Genomic DNA, 26,815 nt, shown 5'->3' with positions numbered 1-26,815 from the left:
AATCACTTTTAGTGCTAATGAAATAGAGTAACATAGGTCTGAACTTGAAGTTGAACTTCAACTGTACTGTAGTGGTTGCAATATCCCAAAAGAATATATATAATAAAAAATAGGTATAAACTGGAAAACACCACGGATCAATAGCCTGAAGTCTTATGTAGTACTGGTCCAAATTTTTATAAAAATCCGGTCAGAAATGTGTCTTTTAGAGAGATCCGGGTAAATCGTGTACCAAAAAAAAAGCTCCCCAGTATTCCATTTCCTCGTCCACGGCCATTCATTCAGAATTGTTTTCACTTCTGTTTTTCGCTCTTCACCTTTCACCTAGATCCCTTATTCGCCCCCCCCCCCCCTACAATGCTGACCAATAATTTTCGCAATCGCCGGATGATTGGCAGTTCTGGAGCCTCAGGAGTCTGGGGTGGTTATCTGACATGCAGGTGTGATATGAAGCTAGCCTAGCGTTACATATGCAGCTGTGATGTGAAGCTAGCATAGTTTTACATACAGCCAGGAACCAGCTAGCTGCTGGCCTGCCCTACGTGTATAGCGGTTACTATGCATTGCTATGGTTACCATCACTATGGCTGGCTGATGGGAGTTGCTATGGTTATCATCACTATAGCTGGCTGATGGGAGTTGCTATGGTTACCATCACTATGGCTGGCTGATGGGAATTGCTATGGTTACCATCACTATGGCTGGCAGTTATGGTTATGGTGATTGCTACTGACAGGCTAAACACATTATAAACTGACATGTGTGTGTGTTTCAGACATGGGGACAGGGCTGTACGGAGCGTCTAAGGCCATCGCCGTTAGCGACCTCATCACCACAATAACACCAGAGAGGAAAGTGGAGGAAAAGTGGGCGGAGCAAGGTATGTACCCACAATCCTCTCCTTTGACTGGATAGATTAGGTCAGTCAGTAGTTTGTCAGTTAGTCAGTCAGTCGTCAGTTAGTTAGTTATTCAGTCTGTCAGTAGTTAGTTAGTTAGTATAATATGTAATAATATGTATCTTACTACCCCTCTTTTTTTTCACAATATTTGTATTAATATTTTCAGACATTTTAAACAAACAAACAAAACTACTTAACCTCTTAAGCCCTAGCCATATTTTCAGAAAATTCGCCTAAAAATACATACCTACCGGTAAGTACATGATTGCTCCACTTCTACAAGGACCATTTGCATGTGCTTGGTATCTAGGGACATCTATGGATCTCAGGGAATGTATTCCCAATATTCCCCAATATTGTGTCTGTCACTAGGCTTGAGTAAATTGTAATGAACCAAAGGAGAATATAAATTTAAAAAAATCTTTTTATTTTTTCATCTTTGATGGTGAATAACACCATGCTAAAATTGACCGGACATGAAAAATGGCCACTGAGCTAATTCAGCACCTTCTTTTATCACATGTACAATCTAAGCAAATGAATGAAGGGCAGATGATTTACAGGAGGTTTTGTAGACACATGCTATTTGAAATATGATTATAGAATATAGAATATCAGGCCTATAAATTACCTTATTATGGCCACGTCACACATCTATGGATCGGGCAAAATCTCCCCTTTCCAATGGCAGAGTTCAATCTGGATTTAGTCAGGAAGTCCAAGACCCACTGGCAGAGGTCGTAGTTCAAGCCCAGGTCTCTGAGCTTGAGAGGGGACTATGGTGTTGAATGCTGAGCTGTAGTCAATAAATAGCATTCTCACATACTTCTCGACTCAGTCGAAGGCCTTCTCAGCACCCAAGACAAGAACCTCTGCTTGCTGAGGGTCTGAACTGGTGGAGTGTGTGGCAAGCATCTTTGTTTCTTGTTTCACTCGCTAGCTTAGTCATCGTATGTTATTTATCCCTGCATCTTTACTTACTAACCACCAGAGCTCCATATCTAACCCTAACCCTAGGTTAAGTAGACATTGAGTTCTAAACTATTTAATCTCCAAATTAATTAGTTGTGTTTGTTAAAATGTGCCTGTCTTCACTGTCTCTTCTCTGTCTCTTCACTGTCTCTTCTATGTCTCTTCTCTGTCTCTTCTCTGTCTCTTCTCTGTCTCTTCACTGTGTCTTCTCTGTGTCTTCTCTGTCTCTTCACTGTGTCTTCCCTGTGTCTTCTCTGTCTCTTCTCTGTCTCTTCACTGTCTCTTCTATGTCTCTTCTCTGTCTCTTCTCTGTCTCTTCTCTGTCTCTTCACTGTGTCTTCTCTGTGTCTTCTCTGTCTCTTCACTGTGTCTTCCCTGTGTCTTCTCTGTCCCTTCTCTGTCTCTTCTCTGTCTCTTCACTGTCTCTTCTCTGTCTCTTCTCTGTGTCTTCTCTGTCTCTTATCTGTGTCTTCACTGTGTCTTCACTGTCTCTTCACTGTCTCTTCTCTGTGTCTTCTCTGTCTCTTATCTGTCTCTTCTCTGTGTCTTCACTGTGTCTTCTCTGTCTCTTCTCTGTCTCTTCTCTGTCTCTTCACTGTCTCTTCTCTGTGTCTTCTCTGTCTCTTCTCTGTCTCTTCTCTGTCTCTTCTCTGTCTCTTCACTGTCTCTTCTTTGTCTCTTCTCTGTCTCTTCTCTGTCTCTTCTCTGTCTCTTCTCTGTCTCTTCACTGTCTCTTCTTTGTCTCTTCTCTGTCTCTTCCCTGTCTCTTCTCTGTCTCTTCTCTGTCTCTTCTCTGTCTCTTCTCTGTCTCTTCACGGTGTCTTCTCTGTCTCTTCTCTGTCTCTTCTTTGTCTCTTCTCTGTGTCTTCACTGTGTCTTCTCTGTCTCTTCTCTGTCTCTTCACGGTGTCTTCTCTGTCTCTTCTCTGTCTCTTCTCTGTGTCTTCTCTGTGTCTTCACTGTGTCTTCTCTGTGTCTTCTCTGTCTCTTCTCTGTCTCTTCTCTGTCTCTTCTCTGTCTCTTCACTGTCTCTTCTCTGTCTCTTCTCTGTCTCTTCTCTGTGTCTCTCTGTCTCTTCTCTGTCTCTTCTCTGTCTCTTCTCTGTCTCTTCTCTGTGTCTTCCCTGTGTCTTCTCTGTCTCTTCTCTGTCTCTTCTCTGTCTCTTCTCTGTGTCTCTCTGTCTCTTCTCTGTCTCTTCTCTGTCTCTTCTCTGTCTCTTCTCTGTGTCTTCTCTGTCTCTTCTCTGTCTCTTCTCTGTGTCTTCCCTGTGTCTTCTCTGTCTCTTCTCTGTCTCTTCACGGTGTCTTCTCTGTCTCTTCCCTGTCTCTTCCACATGTCTCCATACCGAGGCACTGGCCTTCTCTTTCTACCAGTGGGACAGATGTCTCTACTAGTGTCTCTACTGGTGTCTCTACATATGTCTCTACTGGTGTCTCTACTGGTGTCTCTACATATGTCTCTACTGTTGTTGTTCTAAAACCTCCAGACACGCTGACTCTTTATTTGTCCCTTGCTTCTAGTTGAGGAGGAGAGGAGGATGGAGAGAAGAGAGGAGAAGAGGGAGGAGAAGAGAGAGGAGGTGGAGGAGGTAGAGGAGGAGGAGGAGGAGGACACAAGAGCGACAGAGGTCTCCCAGCCCAGCCCCCCTACGCCTGTTGGACGGGACACTAGGGTAACACACACATACATATACACACAAACACCCACACACGTACACACACAGATGTTTAGGTGAACTATATGTGGTCTGACTGTAGTCTAATTGTTTGTTAGACGGAGTTGACAGATACAGCTCTAGATGGAGACCTGACAGCTACTGAGGTTGGTACAACTATACACAGCTACGCACACACACACACAGACAACTACTACAAGCAACTACATAATCAAAGAGCATCTGGTGTGTTTATATATAGTTTATATTATATTATTATAGTATTAAAATGTATTGAATGTTGTCTGTCTGTCTGTCTGTCTCTCTGTCTGTCTGTCTGTCTTGCTACCAGTCTGATCAAGATGACGATTTGAAGACACTGGTAAGTACTGTATGCATTGTTAAGTGTGCACCACTTAAATTGACAGTGTAGAGAGAGACAAATGGAGCAGCAATTACCGGTACTGTAATCTATCGGATTAATTCTACTAGTTTGGAGAGTGCGTCTGGAGAGTGTTGGACCAGCAAGAGAGAGAAAAAAGTATGCTTTTCTAGTGGTCTGACTGGATATTATTTTAGATCCACACTTAATTAGTCTCAGTTCCTTTTACATTTTTATTACATCACCGCACGGCTTTATCTGGCCTACGCGGTGGGTCTGCTTGGGACACGGAGCCTGGATATTTGTCTTTTTACCTAGGAAACGATTTCAGTACTTTATTTTCTCTGTAAAACTTTAAGAAAAAGTTTAAAGAATGTTTAAATACAGGGGCGGCTAGGTGGTGCAGTGGGCAAGGCGCTCACCACCAATGCAGGAGACGCTGGGTTCGAGCCCAGCTCTCCGCATTGCTATCAGCTTGGCTGGTCGTTCATACTAATACAATTGGCAGTATTAGGGGGTGGGAAGCTGATGGGTGGGGATCGGACGTTGTGGACAGCGACTCCTACAGGTCGGTTGGTGCGCCTGCGCAGCAGAATCAGGAAGCGACGGGGGCGGCGTGCCCTCCAAACGCAGACCCCCGACGCTGAGAGATTGCGCTGTGCAGGTGAAAAGATGCGACTGCTGCTTCCTTGAGTACCGGAGGGGACACGTGATGTAAGGCTTAGTCCACATTGCAGCCGGCTTGTGGGAGGCATGGCCTAACAACGTTCGAGACAGGGGAGGGTAGAATTGGACGATACGAAATTGGGATGGGAGAAAAATAGAACTATCCTATTCATTTTTATAGTGCAACGTTTGGCTACTTAAACAGGCCCGAGCCCTATTTTCTGAAAGTCTGCCTAAAAATACATACCTAAGTAAATGGAAGATTGCTCCACTTCTACAAGGTCCATTTGCATGTTCTTGGTATCTAGGGACATCTACGGATCTCAGGGAATGTATTCCCAGTGTCCGAAATATTGTGTCTGTTACTAGGCTTGAGTAAATTGTGATGAACCAAAGGAGAATATCAATTTTCCTTTTTTTTTTTTTTTTTTTATCTTCGACAGTGAATAACACCATGCTAAAGATTACCAGACATGAAAGCTCTGAGCTCATTCAGCACCTTCTTGAAATCACGTGTACAAAATCTAAGCAAATGAATAAAGGGAAGATGATTAAACAGGAGATTTTGTAGAGACAGTACTGAATTCTGCCATCCGGACACATGCAAGGCCTCAGGCCTATAAATGACCTTATTATGGCCAAGTCGCACATCTATCGATCGGGCCAAATATTTTTTTAAAGCCTTAATGGAATCAAATCCATCCTCAGTGCATTTCAATGAGGCAGCGCTTCTGTCATCTAGACAAAAATTCAAGCAAAACCATAAGAGATAAAGCTTAGATATTTGAATATCTAGGACGGGACAACACAAACCCCATGATGCTCAAAGCACACCCCTGAGGCTGGAGGGGGTGCCCCAGCGCTTTTAGACCTCCTGCATTGTCCCGGTGCTCAAGAAAGGACACCCCAGCACCCTCAATGACTACAGGCCAGTTGCTCTGATGTCACACATCATGAAGACCTTTGAGAGGCTGGTCCTGCAACACCTTAAGGCACTGGTGCGTGACTCCCTCGACCCCCTGCAGTTTGCATACCAGGCAAACATTGGGGTGGAGGACGCCATCATCTACATGCTCCACAGAGCCTACACGCACCTGGAGAAGCCTCGCAGCTCAGTGAGAATTATGTTCTTTGACTTCTCCAGCGCCTTCAACACCATCCAGCCTTCACGGCTAGCGGAGAAGCTCACGGTGATGCGGCTGGAGCATACTGTATACTTTACTTACTCATAGTATATACTTACATTCTAGTGTTTATTGTAACCATATTTATTGGCCGTTATCTACCTTTGATCACACTGCCTACTTGCTCATATGCATATATTCAGAGTTAATTATATTGTTTACACTGCCTATTTTAACTTTTCTACTGTACTATAATTGTTATTGCCTGTATTTATGTCTTTCTACTATTACCATGCCCATACCTGTATCTCCCCGCCCCCCTCCCCACATGCTGCTATGATGCCTGAATTTCCCCAAGGGGATCAATAAAGGAATATCTTATCTTATTTTATTATAATTATAGCATTTTTTATTTTTTTTATATTTTTTTTATTATTGCAAAACAAAAATTATTAAAAGTCAGTACTCAACACATAATGCATAATGAAACTAACAGTCAAGGTGGTTAAAATTACATGCAAGTACAGAAACAAGATAAAAAAAAAAGTCTATAATAACATTTTAACCGTATACAGTGTATATCCAGCGAAATTACAATTATATAAATGTTTATATAGAACATACCCCTAATACCTATTTTCTAAAACCCTACACACATATGCTCCAGCTCGAACCCCCCCCTCCCGGACCCCTCCTTGGATAGTACCTCCATTATCCCTCACTCCTAACAGACACCACCATTATAAGCTAGCTTTTATTCTCTCCACCACTTCTACCCACATTGACATTTTGGATTCGTTGAGACCCAGAATTCTTGCTGTAGATATTTCTTGATATATCACATCGAGATATGTAAGAGACCAAACTTTCCGGCACATTTTTTCTGGTTGAAACCAGCGTGATGCGATCAGTTTTTTAGCTACTGTGATACCCGATAAGACCAATCTCTTTAGCTGTGGATTTACTGCAAACTCAAAAACATCATTTAAAAGAAATACAGAGGGGTGTACTGGTATATTCCAAGATACGAGTTTTGATAATTGATGGGTCACATCTTTCCAGAATGCCTTAACTGGTGGGCAGTCCCAATACATGTGCATAAATGTCCCTTCGTCTCCATTTGTACATTGGGTGCATTTTGAGTCTTGTTTCAGGCCCATTCTGTTCAGTCTTATAGTCAAGTATGTCCTGTGAATATAGTTAAGATTGATTTGTTGATGGTCCGGGTTCCTTGATGTAAGACGGACATTTGCCCATGCTTCTTGCCAATCAAAGTCACTTTCCAGGTCTGGAATATCCCTCCTCCAGACAGTGTCTAGTTGAAGGGTTTCATACGAGGACGTTAGTAATTGATAATAAAAACCTGATACAAAACCTCCCAATGTTTCTCTTTCATAGAAAAATTTGTGGTATCTGTGGTGTTCAACTGGTATGTGTAATGGAACACCGTGAGACCTCAAACATAGGCGTAACTGTATGTAAAAAAGCCATGTGGACTCGGTGAGGTTAAACTTTGTGCATATTTCTCCATAACTACAGAAGCCCTGGTTATTAAAAATATCCCCTAATGAGTGTATGCCTTGCTCTTCCCATATAGGGAATCTTATAGGACGTTTTCCCATTAAGAGTGCATTGTTATTGAATATGGGAGTGTGATTATGCCATTTTTGAGGGTTAGGATATTTTTTTTGTGTTTCTCGCCATGTTCTGATTGCATGGGTAATTATGGGGCCAAATTCCCGCTCACAGTGCTTGATTGAAAGTTTAGTGTGTGCTATGTCCTTCAGTCTCTGTGGGGCTACTATGTTTTCTTAATTATAGCATTTTTGAAGATATATTATTATTATTATTATTATTATTTTCATAGAAGTGGCCTCTTTTATTCACCTCTCCATATCTCCTCTCCTCTCCTGCTTTTCTTCTATTATCCTCTCTCCTCCCCTTCCCTCTCCTTTTCTCTCTCTTCTCCTCCTACCCTCCCCTCTCCTCTCCTCTCCTCTCCTCTCCTCTCCTCTCCTCTCCTCTCCTCTCCTCTCCTCTCCTCTCCTCTCCTCTCCTCTCCTCTCCTCTCCTCTCCTCTCCTCTCCTCTCCTCTCCTCTCCTCTCTTCTCTTCTCTTCTCTTCTCTTCTTCTCTCCTCTCCTCTCCTCTCCTCTCTTCTCCTCTCCTCTCCTCTCCTCGCTCCTCCTCTCCTCTAGGACACAGTGGGGAGTCCTGAGGAGGTGAAACCCCAGTCTACCATCAGTGACCTGAGGCGCTCCTTCTTGGAAGGAGGGGGTGGAGGTGCCATGACTGGAGGTGCAATGACTGAGTGGGATAAACGACTCTCCTCCTCCCCCATAAGGAGACTGGAAGACTCCCCAATGATAGAACCCCTGGAGCCAGAAGTGGAGGAAGAGGAGGAAGATGAGGAAGAGGAGGAGGAGGTACTGGGGGAGGGGGTATCATAGATGTCAGTCCCTCCAGGAAATCTCAATCACAATAATAAATGCAAATTCAACCCACACAATATTTGCGGGGGCTTGCAATGTGTGGCAACTACTTTACCTCGATTACAAAATCCCCACAATTTCTCTGCATTAAATGTCCAAATCCAAAGCTGTATAAAGAGCCATATAAAGAGACGTATAAAGAGCTGTATAAAGAGCCGTATAAAAAGCTGTTTAATTAAGCATAGAAAAAAATAAAATCTTAATTTTTTTTATTGCATACCCAAAGTAATTTGCGATTTATTATACTTTATACTTATAGCACATGCATGAGTCTGGTCTCTTTTGAAAGGTAACATTCGTAACTTCTTCTACCCCTTTCTCGCTGCGATCAGCCCCTGCATGGGATATCCCTGGCTCCAGAATTTATTGGCTACAAAGGTGGTCAATAGTTTTTGCCATCAGAGGTGACTGGTCCCTTCAGGACCATTCACAACCGGGACGTGGTCACTTGTCCGAATGGCTTGTCAAATGACGCTCGTCGGATGTTTCGTCATGTAACTCGAGACTGAAAGCACGCAATAGGTTGAGAGTTTAACTTTCCAACAATGTATTGAATGATCGGAGATCAAACGCAGCCCGGAGCCGGCAGACGAGCGCAAAGTGCCGTGACGTGCGCGAGCGTGTGCAACGTGCCCATCCGATGTTTAAGAGGTTAAACAACTGTATAAAGAGCCATATAAAGAGCTGTATAAGAAGCTGCTGTATAAAGAGCTGTAAAAAGAGATGTATTAAAAAGCCATATAAAGAGACACATAAAGAGACGTATAAAGAGACACATAAAGAGACGAATAAAGACAACCGTTCTAACTGTTACATCATCATACTGATGTGTTTGTGTGTTTGTGTGTGTATGTGATCTCTCCACTCCAGCTGCTTAGTGGAATCCCCCTCTCAGCTAAACTCTGAAGTGAAACAGGCTCAACACAAACTTACATGTACACACAGACACACACACACACAGACACACACACACACACATGCCTCTGAGCTAGTTTCCATCCTATTTGATTCATGCTCTCTCTATCCTTTTTCTCTCTCCCTCCATCTCCCTCCTCTCTCTGTTTCTCTCTATCTCTCCCTCCCTCCCTTTCTCTCTCCCTCTCTTATGCTCTCTTTCTCTCTCTGGTGTCTATATCTATGTCTCTCTCTCCCTTTCTCTCTCTCTCTCTCTCTCTCCCTCTCCCTCCCTCTCCATCTCTCTCTGTATCTCTCTCGCTTTCTCTCCCCCTCTCTCTTTGTCTATTGTCCCTCCCCTCCCCTCCCTCTCTCTCTCTCTCTCTCTCTCTCTCTCTCTCTCTCTCTCTCTCTCTCTCTCTCTCTCTCTCTCTCTAGACTAAAGAAGCATTAGATGTAGACGAGCCTCAGATCCTCCCCCTGGACATCAGCTGCACTATGGTAGGTCAGCAGACCTGTCAATCAAAGCCAACACTCACTCTGATAGGTCAATCAGGATTACAATCACTTAAAGTTACATTAGCTACTGCCTCAGTTTCAACGTGTGTGTGTGTGTGTGTGTGTGTGTGTGTGTGTGTGTGTGTGTGTGTGTGTGTGTGTGTGTGTGTGTGTGTGTGTGTGTGTGTGTGTGTGTGTGTGTGTGTGTGTGTGTGTGTGTGTGTGTGTATGTGTATGTGTGTATGCATGTGTGTTTTTCACCTGGAGAAGACTAGTATGTTATACTGTACATTTTACAGTAAATCTTTGTGTCCTAGTACTAGAAAACATTAATTTGTTCATTCATTCATTCATTCATTCATTCATTCATTCATTCATTCATTCATTCATTCATTCATTCATTCAAGTATAAATATCAGGCTAGTAGGTCCTAACTTCTGGGTACAGTATGAATATCAGCAGGTAGAATTATGCTCTGGGTAAAGTATAGATATCAGACAGGTAGGCCTAACATCTGGGTAAAGTATAGATATCAGACAGGTAGGCCTAACATCTGGGTAAAGTATAGATATCAGACAGGTAGGCCTAACATCTGGGTAAAGTATAGATATCAGACAGGTAGACCTAACATCTGGGTAAAGTATAGATATCAGACAGGTAGGCCTAACATCTGGGTAAAGTATAGATATCAGACAGGTAGGCCTAACATCTGGGTAAAGTATAGATATCAGACAGGTAGGCCTAACATCTGGGTAAAGTATAGATATCAGACAGGTAGGCCTAACATCTGGGTAAAGTATAGATATCAGACAGGTAGACCTAACATCTGGGTAAAGTATAGATATCAGACAGGTAGGCCTAACATCTGGGTAAAGTATAGATATCAGACAGGTAGGCCTAACATCTGGGTAAAGTATAGATATCAGACAGGTAGGCCTAACATCTGGGTAAAGTATAGATATCAGACAGGTAGGCCTAACATCTGGGTAAAGTATAAATATCAGACAGGTAGGCCTAACATCTGGGTAAAGTATAAATATCAGACAGGTAGGCCTAACATCTGGGTAAAGTATAGATATCAGACAGGTAGGCCTAACATCTGGGTAAAGTATAGATATCAGACAGGTAGGCCTAACATCTGGGTAAAGTATAGATATCAGACAGGTAGGCCTAACATCTGGGTAAAGTATAGATATCAGACAGGTAGGCCTAACATCTGGGTAAAGTATAGATATCAGACAGGTAGGCCTAACATCTGGGTAAAGTATAAATATCAGACAGGTAGGCCTAACATCTGGGTAAAGTATAAATATCAGACAGGTAGGCCTAACATCTGGGTAAAGTATAAATATCAGACAGGTAGGATTATGCTCTGGGTAAAGTATAAATATCAGACAGGTAGGCCTAACATCTGGGTAAAGTATAAATATCAGACAGGTAGGCCTAACATCTGGGTAAAGTATAAATATCAGACAGGTAGGCCTAACATCTGGGTAAAGTATAAATATCAGACAGGTAGGATTATGCTCTGGGTAAAGTATAAATATCATGTGTGTGCAGCACGAAGGATGGGTGGTTGTGAATGCAGCCCCATCACTGACCAAACCTGAAGCAGGCAGCTCACAGCCCAGCCAACCAATCAGAGAGAGAAGCTACACCCTGGGGAGGAGCTACGACACTACTTCCGGCAGGGTCATCACCTTGACAACGAAGAACAACACAGAAGACTCCGACGTCACTATGACAAGTCTCGAGAAAATTGCTGCTATGGAGATAAACAGTAGGAGGGGGGTGGAGCAAGTCAAGATCATCCCTCTGTCCTCGGGTTATGACATTCCTGGCGATGATGTCATCATCGGGGGACCTCCGTCGATCAACATCCGAGAAGCAAATATGCCCACTTCTCCCCCTGCGCCGGTCCGACCTGGAGGCTCCACTCTGGGCATGGAGTCACTGGGAGCTCCCCTGGGGGTTGGCAGATATGGGACAACTACTAGTACTACTACTAACACCACGATGAGTAGTCTGAAGAGAGAGAGAGGAAGTGAATTCAAGCTCATACCCATTTCAGGGGCCACCGGTTATGACACCGGCAGTGAGGTCATCAGTGGACGCCTGTGTTCTGCCAGTCCACGATCCACTATGGTGGCTACTGGAGGGACCGGACCGGGTTCTTCTACTGGTCTGGGTTCTGTTGGTCCTCCTGGTTCTGGACTGATTCTGAGCAGGACTCTGGGGTCCCAGAAGGAGGAGAGGCATCTGGACCTGCTAGAAGAACCTACAGCCAGTCACTTCTCAAAGACCTCCCCTCTGACTCCCATCAGCCCCTTCACCCCCCTCTCCCCCCTCTCTCCCCTCCTCCCTCCCAAATCTCCACTGGGCGAGATACACCACCTAAGCCCTGCTCCCCCGCCAGGTCACCTGACCACCAAGGCGTCGCCCTCATTGGCCAGACTGGTAGGATGGATGATTGATTGACAGTCAGCATGGCAACAAAGCATGGAAACAAAACATACAACAGCCTTGCACCCCACCCCCTGCCCCCCCCCCCCCCCCCCCCCCAACCACCACTGCCACAAACGCACTGAGTTTCCTCCCAATGCTACACAGGTTAACACTCCAATACTACACAGGCTGAGGTTAACACTCCAATGCTACACAGACTGAGGTTAACACTCCAATGCTACACAGGTTAACACTCCAATGCTACACAGACTGAGGTTAACACTCCAATACTACACAGACTGAGGTTAACACTCCAATGCTACACAGGCTGAGGTTAACACTCCAATGCTACACAGTATGAAGTTAACACTCCAATGCTTAAAAAAAGGCACACACAGCCTTTTTTAGGTGAAAGCAGTGGTGGGCTTGTTTGGCTGTTTCCTCTTCTGTTTGCCGCCGTTTTCTTTCAGTTTGACTACATAATACTACCTCATACTACTGCAGCTCTGGCTAGTTAGCCATAATCCAATGTGAAGTCAATGGGGTGGAGCTCCTGTAAACTCAACAACATGCCCGTTCATGGATGATTATAACAACGTGCCAGTTCATAGATGATTATAACAACATGCCCGTTCATAGATGATTATAACAACGTGCCCGTTCATAGATGATTATAACAACATGCCAGTTCATAGATAATTATAACAATATGCCAGTTCATAGATAATTATAACAACATGCCCGTTCATGGATGATTATAACAACGTGCCCGTTCATGGATGATTATAACAACGTGCCAGTTCATAGATAATTATAACAACGTGCCAGTTCATAGATAATTATAACAACATGCCCGTTCATAGATGATTATAACAACGTGCCCGTTCATAGATGATTATAACAACATGCCAGTTCATAGATGATTATAACAACGTGCCAGTTCATAGATGATTATAACAACGTGCCCGTTCATAGATGATTATAACAACGTGCCAGTTCATAGATGATTATAACAACGTGCCAGTTCATGGATGATTATAACAACGTGCCAGTTCATAGATGATTATAACAACGTGCCCGTTCATAAATGATTATAATGACATGCCAGTTCATGGATATTAAGGATGCACCGCCACGACACATCCTTTCTGTGAACACGATAACTGATAAGATTTTCTGCAAATATTCACGATCCCTGATTTTGGTGACTTCATGATCTTTCCTCTAGTGCCACCATCAGCCCAAACTTAAGATTTTCAAATGAATGGATTGCCATTTAGATTTTTGGGTAAAGTCCCTTTTTCCTACAACCCCTAGGCTGTTCCCCTGATTATCACCAAACTTGCTGTGTGGCATCTAGGGACCAACATCCTTTTTCTTCCAACCCGCAAACACTGACAATTGTGTTCGTAGGGAAGACTGACACCGGGAATTTAACCCCAGGTCTCTGTGGTGGTAGGCGAGTGCTTAGACCTCTACACTACCCAGCCTCTCCAGTGCTTAGACCTCTACACTACCCAGTCTCTCCAGTGCTTAGACCTCTACACTACCCCGCCGCTCCAGTGCTTAGACCTCTACACTACCCAGATGCTCCAGTGCTTAGACCTCTACACTACCCAGATGCTCCAGTGCTTAGACCTCTACACTACCCAGATGCTCCAGTGCTTAGACCTCTACACTACCCCGCCGCTCCAGTGCTTAGACCTCTACACTACCCCGCCGCTCCAGTGCTTAGACCTCTACACTACCCCGCCACTCCAGTGCTTAGACCTCTACACTACCCAGCCACTCCAGTGCTTAGACCTCTACACTACCCCGCCGCTCCAGTGCTTAGACCTCTACACTACCCAGATGCTCCAGTGCTTAGACCTCTACACTACCCCGCCGCTCCAGTGCTTAGACCTCTACACTACCCCGCCACTCCAGTGCTTAGACCTCTACACTACCCAGATGCTCCAGTGCTTAGACCTCTACACTACCCCGCCGCTCCAGTGCTTAGACCTCTACACTACCCAGCCACTCCAGTGCTTAGACCTCTACACTACCCAGCCACTCCAGTGCTTAGACCTCTACACTACCCCGCCGCTCCAGTGCTTAGACCTCTACACTTCCCAGCCACTCCAGTGCTTAGACCTCTACACTACCCAGCCACTCCAGTGCTTAGACCTCTACACTACCCAGATGCTCCAGTGCTTAGACCTCTACACTACCCCGCCGCTCCAGTGCTTAGACCTCTACACTACCCAGCCACTCCAGTGCTTAGACCTCTACACTACCCAGATGCTCCAGTGCTTAGACCTCTACACTTCCCCGCCACTCCAGTGCTTAGACCTCTACACTTCCCCGCCGCTCCAGTGCTTAGACCTCTACACTTCCCCGCCGCTCCAGTGCTTAGACCTCTACACTACCCAGCCACTCCAGTGCTTAGACCTCTACACTACCCAGCCACTCCAGTGCTTAGACCTCTACACTACCCAGCCACTCCAGTGCTTAGACCTCTACACTACCCAGCCACTCCAGTGCTTAGACCTCTACACTACCCAGCCACTCCAGTGCTTAGACCTCTACACTACCCAGCCACTCCAGTGCTTAGACCTCTACACTACTACCCAGCCACTCCAGTGCTTAGACCTCTACACTACTACTCTGCCACACCAGTGCTTAGACCTCTACACTACTACTCAGCCACTCCAGTGCTTAGACCTCTACACTACTACTCAGCCACACCAGTGCTTAGACCTCTACACTACCCAGCCACTCCAGTGTTTAGACCTCTACACTACCCCGCCGCTCCAGTGCTTAGACCTCTACACTACCCCGCCGCTCCAGTGCTTAGACCTCTACACTACCCCGCCACTCCAGTGCTTAGACCTCTACACTACTACTCAGCCACTCCAGTGCTTAGACCTCTACACTACCCAGCCTCTCCAGTGCTTAGACCTCTACACTACCCAGCCACTCCAGTGCTTAGACCTCTACACTACACTTTTTGGACCCCAGGAAGAGTAGTCTCACTTTGGTGTAGACTAATGGGGATCCACAATAAAACAAAACAAAAAAAACACTACCCAGCCGCTCCAGTGCTTAGACCTCTACACTAGCCAGCCTTTAAAATTATAAACATCTTAGTGCAGCAGCTTAGTGTAGCGTGACCATATTGTGATTTCTAAAAAAAGAGGACACTCTGCCCAGCCTCAAGATACTTAAATGATACTCAAAGTTTACTCAAAGATGCCTTATAATTTTATATTATTTAAAGTATGCCTCCTCTGTATTATTTATATTATTTTATATAACAAAATAATATCTCTCTATAACCAAAGTTACTCAACATGTTCTATTATGCCTAAAGTAATCTCTCTGACAAATCTCAAGAAAATTACTTCAAAGTCTTACTGGACAAAAAAAATTATAATAACTTCCAATTAGTGTACACAACGGATTTATTACACACGTAATCCTTAGAATGATTGTATCATAAGCATCTTATATCATCATAAATCAAACGCTGCATACTTCAATCAATTCGGTCAACTTTGCCATTAAACTCTCACCTCGCCACAGCTTTTATTTTTTGTGTTTGTCTGTGTCCATGTGAGCTTTGAGATCTGCACGCTCCTGGGCAGCTACGTTCAATGCGCACACACAAACACACACACACACGCACGTGTGCGCGCAATATGGCATATATACTGCTGCTGTAAGATATCACTGATCGTGCACTGAGGAGCTGGACCAGACACTCAAAACCTGTGCCATCAGGGTTTGAGCGTCGTCAGGGTTCCGCTCAGCCCACAGCACAGAAACAGCGCTGGTCAGGGTCACTAATGACCTTTTTATGGCTGCTGACAATGGTTCCTCCTCATCCTCGTGGACTTGTCAGCAGCCTTTGACACAGTCGACCACACCATCCTCCTCGACCATCTGCACTCCTCCATAGGACTCTCCCACTCTGCACTACACTGGATCACCTCCTGCCTCACAGACAGAACTGAGCGTGTCTCCTTGGGAGGCGCTAATTCCCGGACACAGCCACAGTCACCTGCGGCGTCCCCCAAGGTTCCGTCCTCGGCCCCACCCTCTTCACACTATACATGTTCCCCCTTGGTCGTGTCATCAGCCGGCATGGGATATCCTTCCATTGCTACGCTGATGACACCCAACTCTACCTCAGGACTGCCCCACTCCCCTCTGCCCCCCTGCCGTCACCACCGTCGTCACCTTCATCCACACTGACCACCTGCCTTGAGGAGATAAAGGCGTGGATGACTCACAATTTCCTTTCAACTAAACATCTCCAAGACAAGCCATTCTAATCGGCACCCCACACCAGATCAAATCATTGCCAATAACCAGCATCACATTTTACAGCCAGAACCTCACCCTCTCACTTGTAATCACTAATCTGGGCATAAAAATGGACCCCCATTTGACCTTTGACTCCCACATTAAGCACCTGTGCAAAACCTCATACTTCCACCTTAGAAATATAGCCAGACTCCGTCCCACACTCACCCTGCCAGATGCGGAAAAACTTGTTCACGCCTTTGTCTCCTCAAGGCTTGACTACTGCAACGCACTGCTCATCGGGATCCCTAGCAAGAGCATCCAGAAGCTCCAGTACATTCAGAACTGTGCTGCTAGGATCCAGATGAGAGGGTTGAAAAAAATCAACACATCACACCCATACTCCATTCCCTTCACTGGCTCTCCGTCTCCTTCAGGATTGAATACAAGGTCTCCCTCCTCACCCATCAGTGCATCCACAGCAACACTCCCTCCTATCTAAAGGAACGCATCGCTCCCCCGACCACTACCCGCACCCTCCGCTCTGGATACTCAAACACACTCAAACCCATACACAGGACACACCTCTGCACCATGGGTGACCGGGCCTTCTGCTCAGCTGCTCCTTGGCTGTGGAATGCCCTCCCCGACCATCTGAGAGCACCACAGTCCGTTGAGGTTTTTAAAAGGGACCTAAAAACATTTCTTTTTAACAAGGCATTTGCCCAAATGGACCGACCAATGCCTTGTTTTATTTCCTTTATTTATTTATTTTTTATCTGTATGTTTCTTCCATTTCATTGGTTGTTTTATTCATTTTATAAATTTTAATTGTTTTTATAAAAAAAAAAATTTATCTTTATCTCCTGTAGCACTTTGAGATTGTCACAAATATAAAGTGCATTACAAATTTAATTTATTATTATTATTATCACACATCCAGTTACTGTCCACCTCGGGCACATGCGCAGAAAGGCACCCTTCCCAGACGCGTTTCCATATCTCAACAGAAAGCAATACCACACCAGCATCTCTCTCCTGTGTTTTGTGATTATTTTTTTGGATTCTGATTTCACATTATCCCATTTCTGTGCGCTCCTCTCCTGACACCATGTTAACCTGCATATTTTGCATAAAACGCCTGTCGATTGCATACCCAAAGTAATTAGCGATTTATTATACGTTATACTTATAGCACATGCATGAGTCTGGTCTCTTTTGAAAGGTAACATTCTGAAGTTTCTTACACAATAAGAAAAATCATTAATAACAGAAAGGTCACTAATGCAATAGAGAAACAGAGGTTTGAACACACTGAAATAAAATATTTGGGGTGATCTTATACCCGTATTGACACTACTAAATAAGATGTCATGCTAAGATGTTCTACAGTATGACTTACTACTATAGGGATCTGAATCTGATGAGCACTATTACTCAGTATTATTTATATATTTTATACCCAGTTAAATCACCTGTGCATTGGGTGGCTGGGTAGAGCAGTGGACTAAGCACTCGCCTACCACCGCAGAGACTCTGGGATCGAATCCAGCTGTCAGCGGTACCACTGACTTGGCAGTGTTAGCGGGTGAGAAGCTGGTGGGGTATGTGTCCTGGTTGTTGTAAACTGCGACTCCTACTGGTCAGTCGGGGCACCTGTTCAGCAGGGAGGGGATCTGGGGGAAATAGCGTGAACCTCTGCACACGTTACATTCCCCCAGTGAGAGTCCTCGCTGTCAGGTGAAAAGAAGCGGCTGGCTGACTCCACATGTATCGGAGGAGGTATGTGGTAGTTCTACACCCTCCCCACGCCGACAGTGGGGCAATGCGCGGAACGACCAGGAAGGGAATAGGGAGGTGTAGTCTGATGTCACTGGTTGTTCCACCCGTATAGGGATTTATCATTGGGAAAATGGATTATCGGCTATTGTAACAATTCAGCCGCATGGAAATTGAAAAGCTTAAAATGTTTGCACAAAATGAGTTCCCTTCTATCACTAACATTATTGTTTAAACATTTTTGGTTGGAAAAAAAATCACGATATTTTTTTATGATTAATTGCTAATATTTTCATGTTGAGCTATAGATTGTGGATGAATAAGCACAGAAAGGTACACCATGCCATTGCCAATGTTAATGCTTTATTTGTTTTAAACGAGGCGATTTAGAAATGGGCAATGGGGAAATACATTGCGTTGGACAGAGGGTGGAACACGAAAAACGGCAATGACGTAACCACTACACCTCCCTATAGGCATAACGACTAAATTGGGATTGGTGAAAAATACAGAAAGCCCAAAAATAAACAGAATAAAAAAACAAACACCTGTGACTATTGCACTTTACTGTTACATTTGTACTCTGGTTAGATGCCAAACTTATTTCCGTTGTATTGTACTTGTGCTGTATAATGACAATACATTTTGAATCTAATCAAAATTTTATCAGTCGCAAATTGCTTTCACGCTACCTGTTGATTATATTCACAGGGGTCATCGCAACCGGAGTGCAATGTTTAGCCTCTCCCTTCCATTATAAGGAGCTGGTGGGGCGTTTCTTTATGCAAATGCAGGTGTACGAACGCACTTTCAGTTTCAGTTTAAGAATAAATGACGTTCTTCATTCAGGGGATTGTACTGTAGCTGCGATCATTTTGGCCATTTATGAGCACCTTTCCACGCGTTCAGGTATCCGGAGGAGATCTATCGTAAGTTTCCTCTTATGAATTTCTTACAAGGTTATTTATGAGGAAACTTACGAGAATGTTCGAGAATGAGGTCCATTGAGTTGAATGGGATCAGACATCTCCTCGTTTATGACCATATTAATTTCAAACCTTTATTTAAACTCGAAAGGCAACTAACATTTCCTTAATTTACAGTCACGTTGAGTGTACATACAGAATTAAGCAACAATTTAAATGGGCATATAAAATCACACAGCATATAAAATCAGAACAATAAGACAAGTACGGATAACAATCATGTACAACATGTACAACTTGATTGACAATGGTTGGAGATCAAGGTTTTAAACTCTGCAACAGTGGGGAGAATCTATCATTAGTGATTAATCTGAGGGCAGAGTGATATACAGAGTCCACGGATTTAAGGGTTGAGGCTGCAGCATGCCTATAAATTACATCACCATAGTCCGGACTGATAAGAAATCTGTTTCGACAACAGTTTATTACCTCAGATGTTAGAATCATTGGCAATTTGTAGCATTGTTAACTAGCTAATGTTTGATATATTGGTTGATGTATATTACCTCATATAGCTTGTATATTTGGGATTTTAATACAGGCGTCAATAGAATGTGATGACCCTTCCCTCTTTTATACTTTCCTTGGTAACACACAGTGAGTTAGCTAGCACAGTTCCATCTCATTAACACAGTGAGTTAGCTAGCACAGTTCCATCTCATTAACACAGTGAGTTAGCTAGCACAGTTCCATCTCAGTAACACAGTGAGTTAGCTAGCACAGTTCCATCTCATTAACACAGTGAGTTAGCTAGCACAGTTCCATCTCAGTAACACAGTGAGTTAGCTAGCACAGTTCCATCTCATTAACACAGTGAGTTAGCTAGCACAGTTCCATCTCATTAACACAGTGAGTTAGCTAGCACAGTTCCATCTCAGTAACACAGTGAGTTAGCTAGCACAGTTCCATCTCATTAACACAGTGAGTTAGCTAGCACAGTTCCATCTCATTAACACAGTGAGTTAGCTAGCACAGTTCCATCTCAGTAACACAGTGAGTTAGCTAGCACAGTTCCATCTCATTAACACAGTGAGTTAGCTAGCACAGTTCCATCTCATTAACACAGTGAGTTAGCTAGCACAGTTCCATCTCAGTAACACAGTGAGTTAGCTAGCACAGTTCCATCTCAGTAACACAGTGAGTTAGCTAGCACAGTTCCATCTCATTAACACAGTGAGTTAGCTAGCACAGTTCCATCTCAGTAACACAGTGAGAAAGCTAACACAGTTTATAACATAGTACACTAGAGGGCGGCTGATTGGCACAGTGGGCAAGGCGTTCGCCACTAACGCAGGAGACGCTGGGCTCGAGCCCAGCTCTCGGCGTTGCTACCGGCTGGCCGGTCGTTCATACTAACACAATTGGCAAGTGTTAGAGGGTGGGAAAGCCGGTGGGTGGGGATTGGACGTTGTGGACAGCGACTCCTACAGGTCGGTTTGGTGACGCCGGTGCGGCGGAAGCAGGAAGTAGCGGGGGCAGCGTGAGCCTCCCACGCGTTACTCCTCGCCACTGAGAGTTCGAGCTGCTGCAGTGAAAAGATGCGACAGGCTGCCTCCTCGTGTACCGGAGGGGACACGTGATGCAAGGCGTCTGTCCTCACTACAACCGACCAGTGGGAGGCATAGTCTAGCAACGCTCAAGACAGGGGAGGGAAGAATTGGATAATACGAAATTGGGATGGGAGAAAAATAGAAAATGGGGAGAAAAAGTGGATAAAAAAAAAAACATAGTACACTAGATAGAAACTGTCCCACAACCAGTGCCACACAATCTGTAAAAGTAGCCGCTACAGTATTATTTCTAGAGCATATAATGCATAATAATCAACACAAATGTAAAACAGTGCCCGAATTTATCTTGCTTCAAGAAATATATTTTTTGTTGACATTTTATCTGTCTTCCATGTTTAAACAAGGTGCATGTTTACCTCCCACAGTCACGTCAAATTTCTAAACGTTAATGAGATCAAATGAGAACTTGTTTCAGTCCTCACAGACTGATGTACTTGTTCCAAGAGCAGTGGGCTAGATCCTCCTCTAAACTAGGCTACATGATGTTTCCATTCTATACAAAACCCCACAATCAGTCTAAACTGTATTAATCCCTCACAGAGATCTTCCCTGGCTGTCCACACTATACCCTAGCAGTACACTAGAAAATAACATACAACATCTCATATCTGTCTCATAATGACTCAACACGCTTTTGGCTGGACACCGCCTGTATGTCTCTCTATCTGTCTGTCTGTATCTGTCTATCTGTGTGTCTGTCTTTCTGTCTGGCACTTACCCTTGTATGTGTTTGTGTCTAACCTTCATTCTTTTCCGTCTCCTCTCTATGTGTGTGTGTGTGTGTGTGTGTGTGTGTGTGTGTGTGTGTGTGTGTGTGTGTGTGTGTGTGTGTGTGTGTGTGTGTGTGTGTGTGTGTGTGTGTGTGTGTGTGTGTGTGTGTGTGTGTGTGTGTGTGTGTGTGTGTGTGTGTGTGTGTGTGTGTGTGTGTGTGTGTGTGTGTGCAGCCCAAGCCTCCTATAGAGGGGATGTCAACAGAGCTAACAGCTCTTTTGAAGTCAGCTAGGACCCAGGTGACATCACGACCCTGGTTGACCTCTCCAGAACATAGCCCGATCCCTCCCAGACCATGGGTGTCCTCTCCAGAACATAGCCACGGCCTGGTTAAGGTGGCTACCCTGTTTCTCCCTCTCTAGCTTTGCCCACACTGTCAGCTTTTAATGGCACACATTGCACTAAAAACACTGCACTTAATTGGTTCCAATCACTTCATCATCTTCAGCTCATCTAATATGTGGCATTTCCCAAGGATCGATTTCAGGCCTCATATTGTTAGCAAAAGCTAGCAAGGCGCTCTAGGAATGGCAATGTTGGTCAATCAGTCAACAGTTTTGGTCAGATGGTAAGCTTATATAGGTTAATGATCATCCGCTGACAACCACTGGATGGCAATAAAGTAAGACAGCTTGGCTGTGATGCAATTCTCTCAAAATAAGCCATTTGCTAACTTGTAACATAGCATTGTTGGAGTTTCGTTGCTACATACAATGGAAGATGGCACAGTGGAGTAAAAGAAGTGGGGAAATCTGTCCTAAATGAATGCTGCTACTCTTCAGAGCTTCAGACCGCATTCAGTCCATGCTGCCAATAACCTAACTGGTTACACTTGCTAGCTAATGATATCAGGCCAACAAACTGAAGAGACAGCTAACGCTATCAAGCCAACAAACTGAAGAGACAGCTAACGCTAGCAGGCCAACAAACTGAAGAGACAGCTAACGCTAGCAGGCCAACAAACTGAAGAGACAGCTAACGCTATCAGGCCAACAAACTGAAGAGACAGCTAACGCTAGCAGGCCAACAAACTGAAGAGACAGCTAACGCTATCAGGCCAACAAACTGAAGAGACAGCTAACGCTAGCAGGCCAACAAACTGAAGAGACAGCTAACGCTAGCAGGCCAACAAACTGAAGAGACAGCTAACGCTATCAGGCCAACAAACTGAAGAGACAGCTAACGCTAGCAGGCCAACAAACTGAAGAGACAGCTAACGCTAGCAGGCCAACAAACTGAAGAGACAGCTAACGCTATCAGGCCAACAAACTGAAGAGACAGCTAACGCTAGCAGGCCAACAAACTGAAGAGACAGCTAACGCTATCAGGCCAACAAACTGAAGAGACAGCTAACGCTAGCAGGCCAACAAATTGAAGAGACAGCTAATACTATCAGGCCAACAAACCTAAGTATCATTAAATGTTGTGAGTATCATTAAATGTTGTTATCATCTAATTTAGACTGTAATTCACTCTTCTCCCCTCTAAGCCATAATTCTACTTCCTATCTACAACTAGTGCAGAATGCAGCAGCTAGGCCTTTAACCAATTATAAGCATTGTGATCATATCTATTAGCCTCATTACAGGGATAGCCTGTCTCATTTTGAATAGATTTCAAGATCTTATCTTAAGGTATTTAAGGTTTGTGTTGGACTATTGATGCTCTCATCTTTTAATCCCTTCTGAGCCTGATTGCAGTCTGAGATCCTGGACAAGGCAGTCTTGGTGGTTCCAGTCTAGGCTGAAAAATAAGGGAGATCAGGGCTTCTCAGTTACAACACCTGTTTTAAAATAAAGGTGTATAAAGATAGGGCACCGTATAAGGACAGCAAACTGTATAAATACAGGACAATTCACTGGTTGTTTAGTCATGCAGTCAAAAAGGCTCCATACCTAACAAGGGAGTAAGGACTATGAACAACACACTAACGAGAGAGTAAGGACTAGGAACAACACTAACGAGGGAGTAAAGACTAGGAACAACACTAACGAGGGAGTAAAGACTATGAACAACACACTAACGAGGGAGTAAAGACTATGAACAACACACTAACGAAGGAGTAAGGACTAGGAACAACACTAACAAGGGAGTAAAGACTATGAACAACACACTAACGAGGGAGTAAGGACTAGGAACAAAACTAACGAGGGAGTAAGGACTATGAACAACACATTAACGAGGGAGTAAAGACTGAACAACACACTAACGAGGGAGTAAGGACTATGAACAACACACTAACGAGGGAGTAAGGACTATGAACAACACACTAACGAGCGAGTAAGGACTATGAACAACACACTAACGAGGGAGTAAGGACTATGAACAACACACTAACGAGGGAGTAAGGACTATGAACAACACACTAACGAGGGAGTAAAGACTATGAACAACACATTAACGAGGGAGTAAAGACTATGAACAACACACTAACGAGGGCGTAAAGACTAGGAACAACACTAACGAGGGAGTAAGGACTAGGAACAACACTAACGAGGGAGTAAGGACTATGAACAACACACTAACGAGGGAGTAAGGACTATGAACAACACACTAACGAGGGAGTAAGGACTATGAACAACACACTAACGAGGGAGTAAAGACTGAACAACACACTAACGAGGGAGTAAGGACTATGAACAACACACTAACGAGGGAGTAAGGACTATGAACAACACACTAACGAGGGAGTAAAGACTATGAACAACACATTAACGAGGGAGTAAAGACTATGAACAACACTAACGAGGGAGTAAGGACTATGAAAAACACATTAACGAGGGAGTAAGGACTATGAACAACACACTAACGAGGGAGTAAGGACTATGAACAACACACTAACGAGGGAGTAAGGACTATGAACAACACATTAACGAGGGAGTAAGGACTATGAACAACACACTAACGAGGGAGTAAGGGCTATGAACAACAGAGATACACTACTTGAGCTCTAGCTGGAATTATGTGTGAGCTCTTACACCCAAATAAAATGTATATTACTCTCTTTCTTTCTCTTTCTCACTCTCTCTCACTCTTTCTCTCTCTCTCTTTCTCTCTCTCTCTCGCCTGTTTCAGACATCAGAAAAGGTGGAAACAGTCCTGCTGACAACAGAGGACCAATCAAGGGCGGACTGGCCCCAGGTAGAGACAGGAAGTCTTCTGGGCCCGCCCCCTCCGCCAGGGGCACACATGGTGCACACTGATGATGTCACAGAGGAATGGGACATTGGCAGTCAGGCTAGTGACAACAGCACTAATGATGCGAACACAGCAGCTAGCCAGATCTCCAATGATGTAGCTAGCGACTCATCTAGCAGCCAGGCTAACGGAGAGGCTAGCCAGGCTAACAAAGAGGCTAGTCGGCTTAGCGAGGATGCTATCAGTGTACTAGCGCAGGCAGCTGTTGACGAGGCAGTGGAGGCGGCTATCAGACACACTCAGACCATGGAGGCTAGTGATGCTAACATGGCTAACCAGGTGGTAATTAGCATAGAAGCTAATGATGCTAGCCAAGATTTTGCCCTGGAAGGTAACTGCGCTGCCAAGGGGCTAATTAGCATGGAGTTTGCTGGTAGGTCTGTTACAGATTATTTTAACAAGGAGTCTGATGATTCAGAGGTGGACAGCGGGGGGGCATGGAGGTCCCCCCCCCTCCTTAGCCCCGCCTCCCACCTCTCGCACCATACACACAACCCCCCCGTGCACATGGCATACAGGATGCAGCCAACCGACTACCGTAGCCATGGCAAGGTAAAACATGAAGAGAAGATATACCCACTGTTGAACCCTGACCTTGAAAACTGTCCCATTTAAACCTCCTTAACCGTAAAACCCTGTTTACCCCTGTCCTGTTTAAACAGATCCCTTACCTTAAAACTGTCCCATTTAAACCCCCTTAACCTCTTAAGCCCGATAAGATTTATTTCACATCACAAATAGATCAATACAGTCCGTATTAAGTGATGTTTTCTTTTTTTTTCAAATGTAGCCAGGAGTAAAGACCCCAACCCTATCAAAACAGCAGTCAAAGTGTATATTTTCAGCACTACGTTTGTTTAGCAATTTTTTAATTTTTAAGTGATTTTAAGTGTGAAATATGAGCTTGTAAAGATCGCCTAAGAAAGAGGACACCCAGATGGACGTCGAAATTTCATAAAACTACATTACCCAGCTCACACCAGCCGCAGACAAAGCCGCAGTCGCTTGACGTGAAAAAATATATTGATGTGAAAATTGTGTTTATATCTATTTTATATATCTATATGTAACGGATGGTACCGTGAGGCGCAGTCACAATGGACTTCAGATGTTGTGAAGTGACTGGCGTGTAGTGGTACAATGGATTAAACTCACTCTCTCCCTTAACACATTGTGTGCCGGCCGGATATGACGAATTATCGCTTGTATGCCAGCACGTTAATCAATGGGAGGACGAGCACATTTGCGAGCGATTAAACTATATCTTAAATTATGGCTATGGGTCTAATACACCCGTCGCTTATCAATGACTTGCTTGCAGTCAACATGTACAAAACGGAATGTTTTTTCATCAGTACATTTCCGTTTTATACCGTTTTGAATACGAGTATAGTTTTGGAGATTTCTAGAAAGAAAAAGATTCCGCGATAATAGCCATTTACTCGAATACACAAAACACGTTGTCATTTTCCGGCTGATTTATGAATCGTTTTCAAATAAACGCTAGATTATCGAGAGTATTTGTGTTCTTATGCACGATACAAAAGCGGGCTGAAAAATCATTTATTCGTGCCGCGCCTAACGCCACACACACACTCACACACACACACACACACACACGTTGTGAACGCTGTGAAAAAAAACTCTGATTAACCCAAAACTGGTAACATAGAGTCCTTACCTCAGATCAGATGTTCTGCAAAAAGATGAATCCAATTCCTGATCGCCATTCCAAATATCGATCGCGTTTATTGATCCAACGTTATACTCCGAAACACATAATCCACGCTGCTTCCAGTCCCCTCAATGAATGCAATAGTATCAGGTTGCATGCCCCAGAAGTAAAATGTGGACCGGAGTTCTTTTTTCTGATGCAAGTCCCATCGACTCCAATCCAATGATGTGCATTACCATCCGGGAGATGATAGGGGGCGGTAGTTGCCCTTTTCGAGCTCAGAGCCATTCCCAATGATAACGTCAGGCTGGATGGATGAAAAATGTATGGATATCGCTAATAAAATAAATAACGATTAAATAACGAGAAATCTCGTTATTGGCACACAACGCATGGCGAGTTAGGACGAGAAATCTCGTTGTTGGCAACCAAAGTGTTAAAAGACACATAGACGCGTTGCAAAGCAGTGAATTCACCTCTTGGTATAGCGGTCTGTGCTGTTGCCCGCGGCGTGGGAGACCC

General features: G+C 44.3%; 1 protein-coding gene across 1 annotated transcript in view; it reads left to right on the top strand.

Moving 5' to 3' along the window:
- The window catches only part of LOC311237945 (band 4.1-like protein 3), a gene marked incomplete at its 3' end in the record, with an annotated part of 73,861 nt that overhangs the window by 38,326 nt on the left and 8,720 nt on the right, over window positions 1-26,815 (top strand). The window contains exons 12-19 of the mRNA XM_084325920.1: window positions 776-880; window positions 3,246-3,313; window positions 3,452-3,544; window positions 3,646-3,693; window positions 3,879-3,908; window positions 7,896-8,123; window positions 11,142-12,038; window positions 24,496-24,900. Coding sequence (XP_084182046.1) covers window positions 776-880; window positions 3,246-3,313; window positions 3,452-3,544; window positions 3,646-3,693; window positions 3,879-3,908; window positions 7,896-8,123; window positions 11,142-12,038; window positions 24,496-24,900 — 1,874 coding nt within the window. The remainder of the gene's footprint in view (window positions 1-775; window positions 881-3,245; window positions 3,314-3,451; window positions 3,545-3,645; window positions 3,694-3,878; window positions 3,909-7,895; window positions 8,124-11,141; window positions 12,039-24,495; window positions 24,901-26,815) is intronic.

Source organism: Notolepis coatsorum (assembly GCF_963971535.1).
Source record: "Notolepis coatsorum genome assembly, chromosome: 12".
Taxonomy (NCBI): domain Eukaryota; kingdom Metazoa; phylum Chordata; class Actinopteri; order Aulopiformes; family Paralepididae; genus Notolepis; species Notolepis coatsorum.
This window is presented reverse-complemented; position numbering and strand designations above follow the sequence as displayed.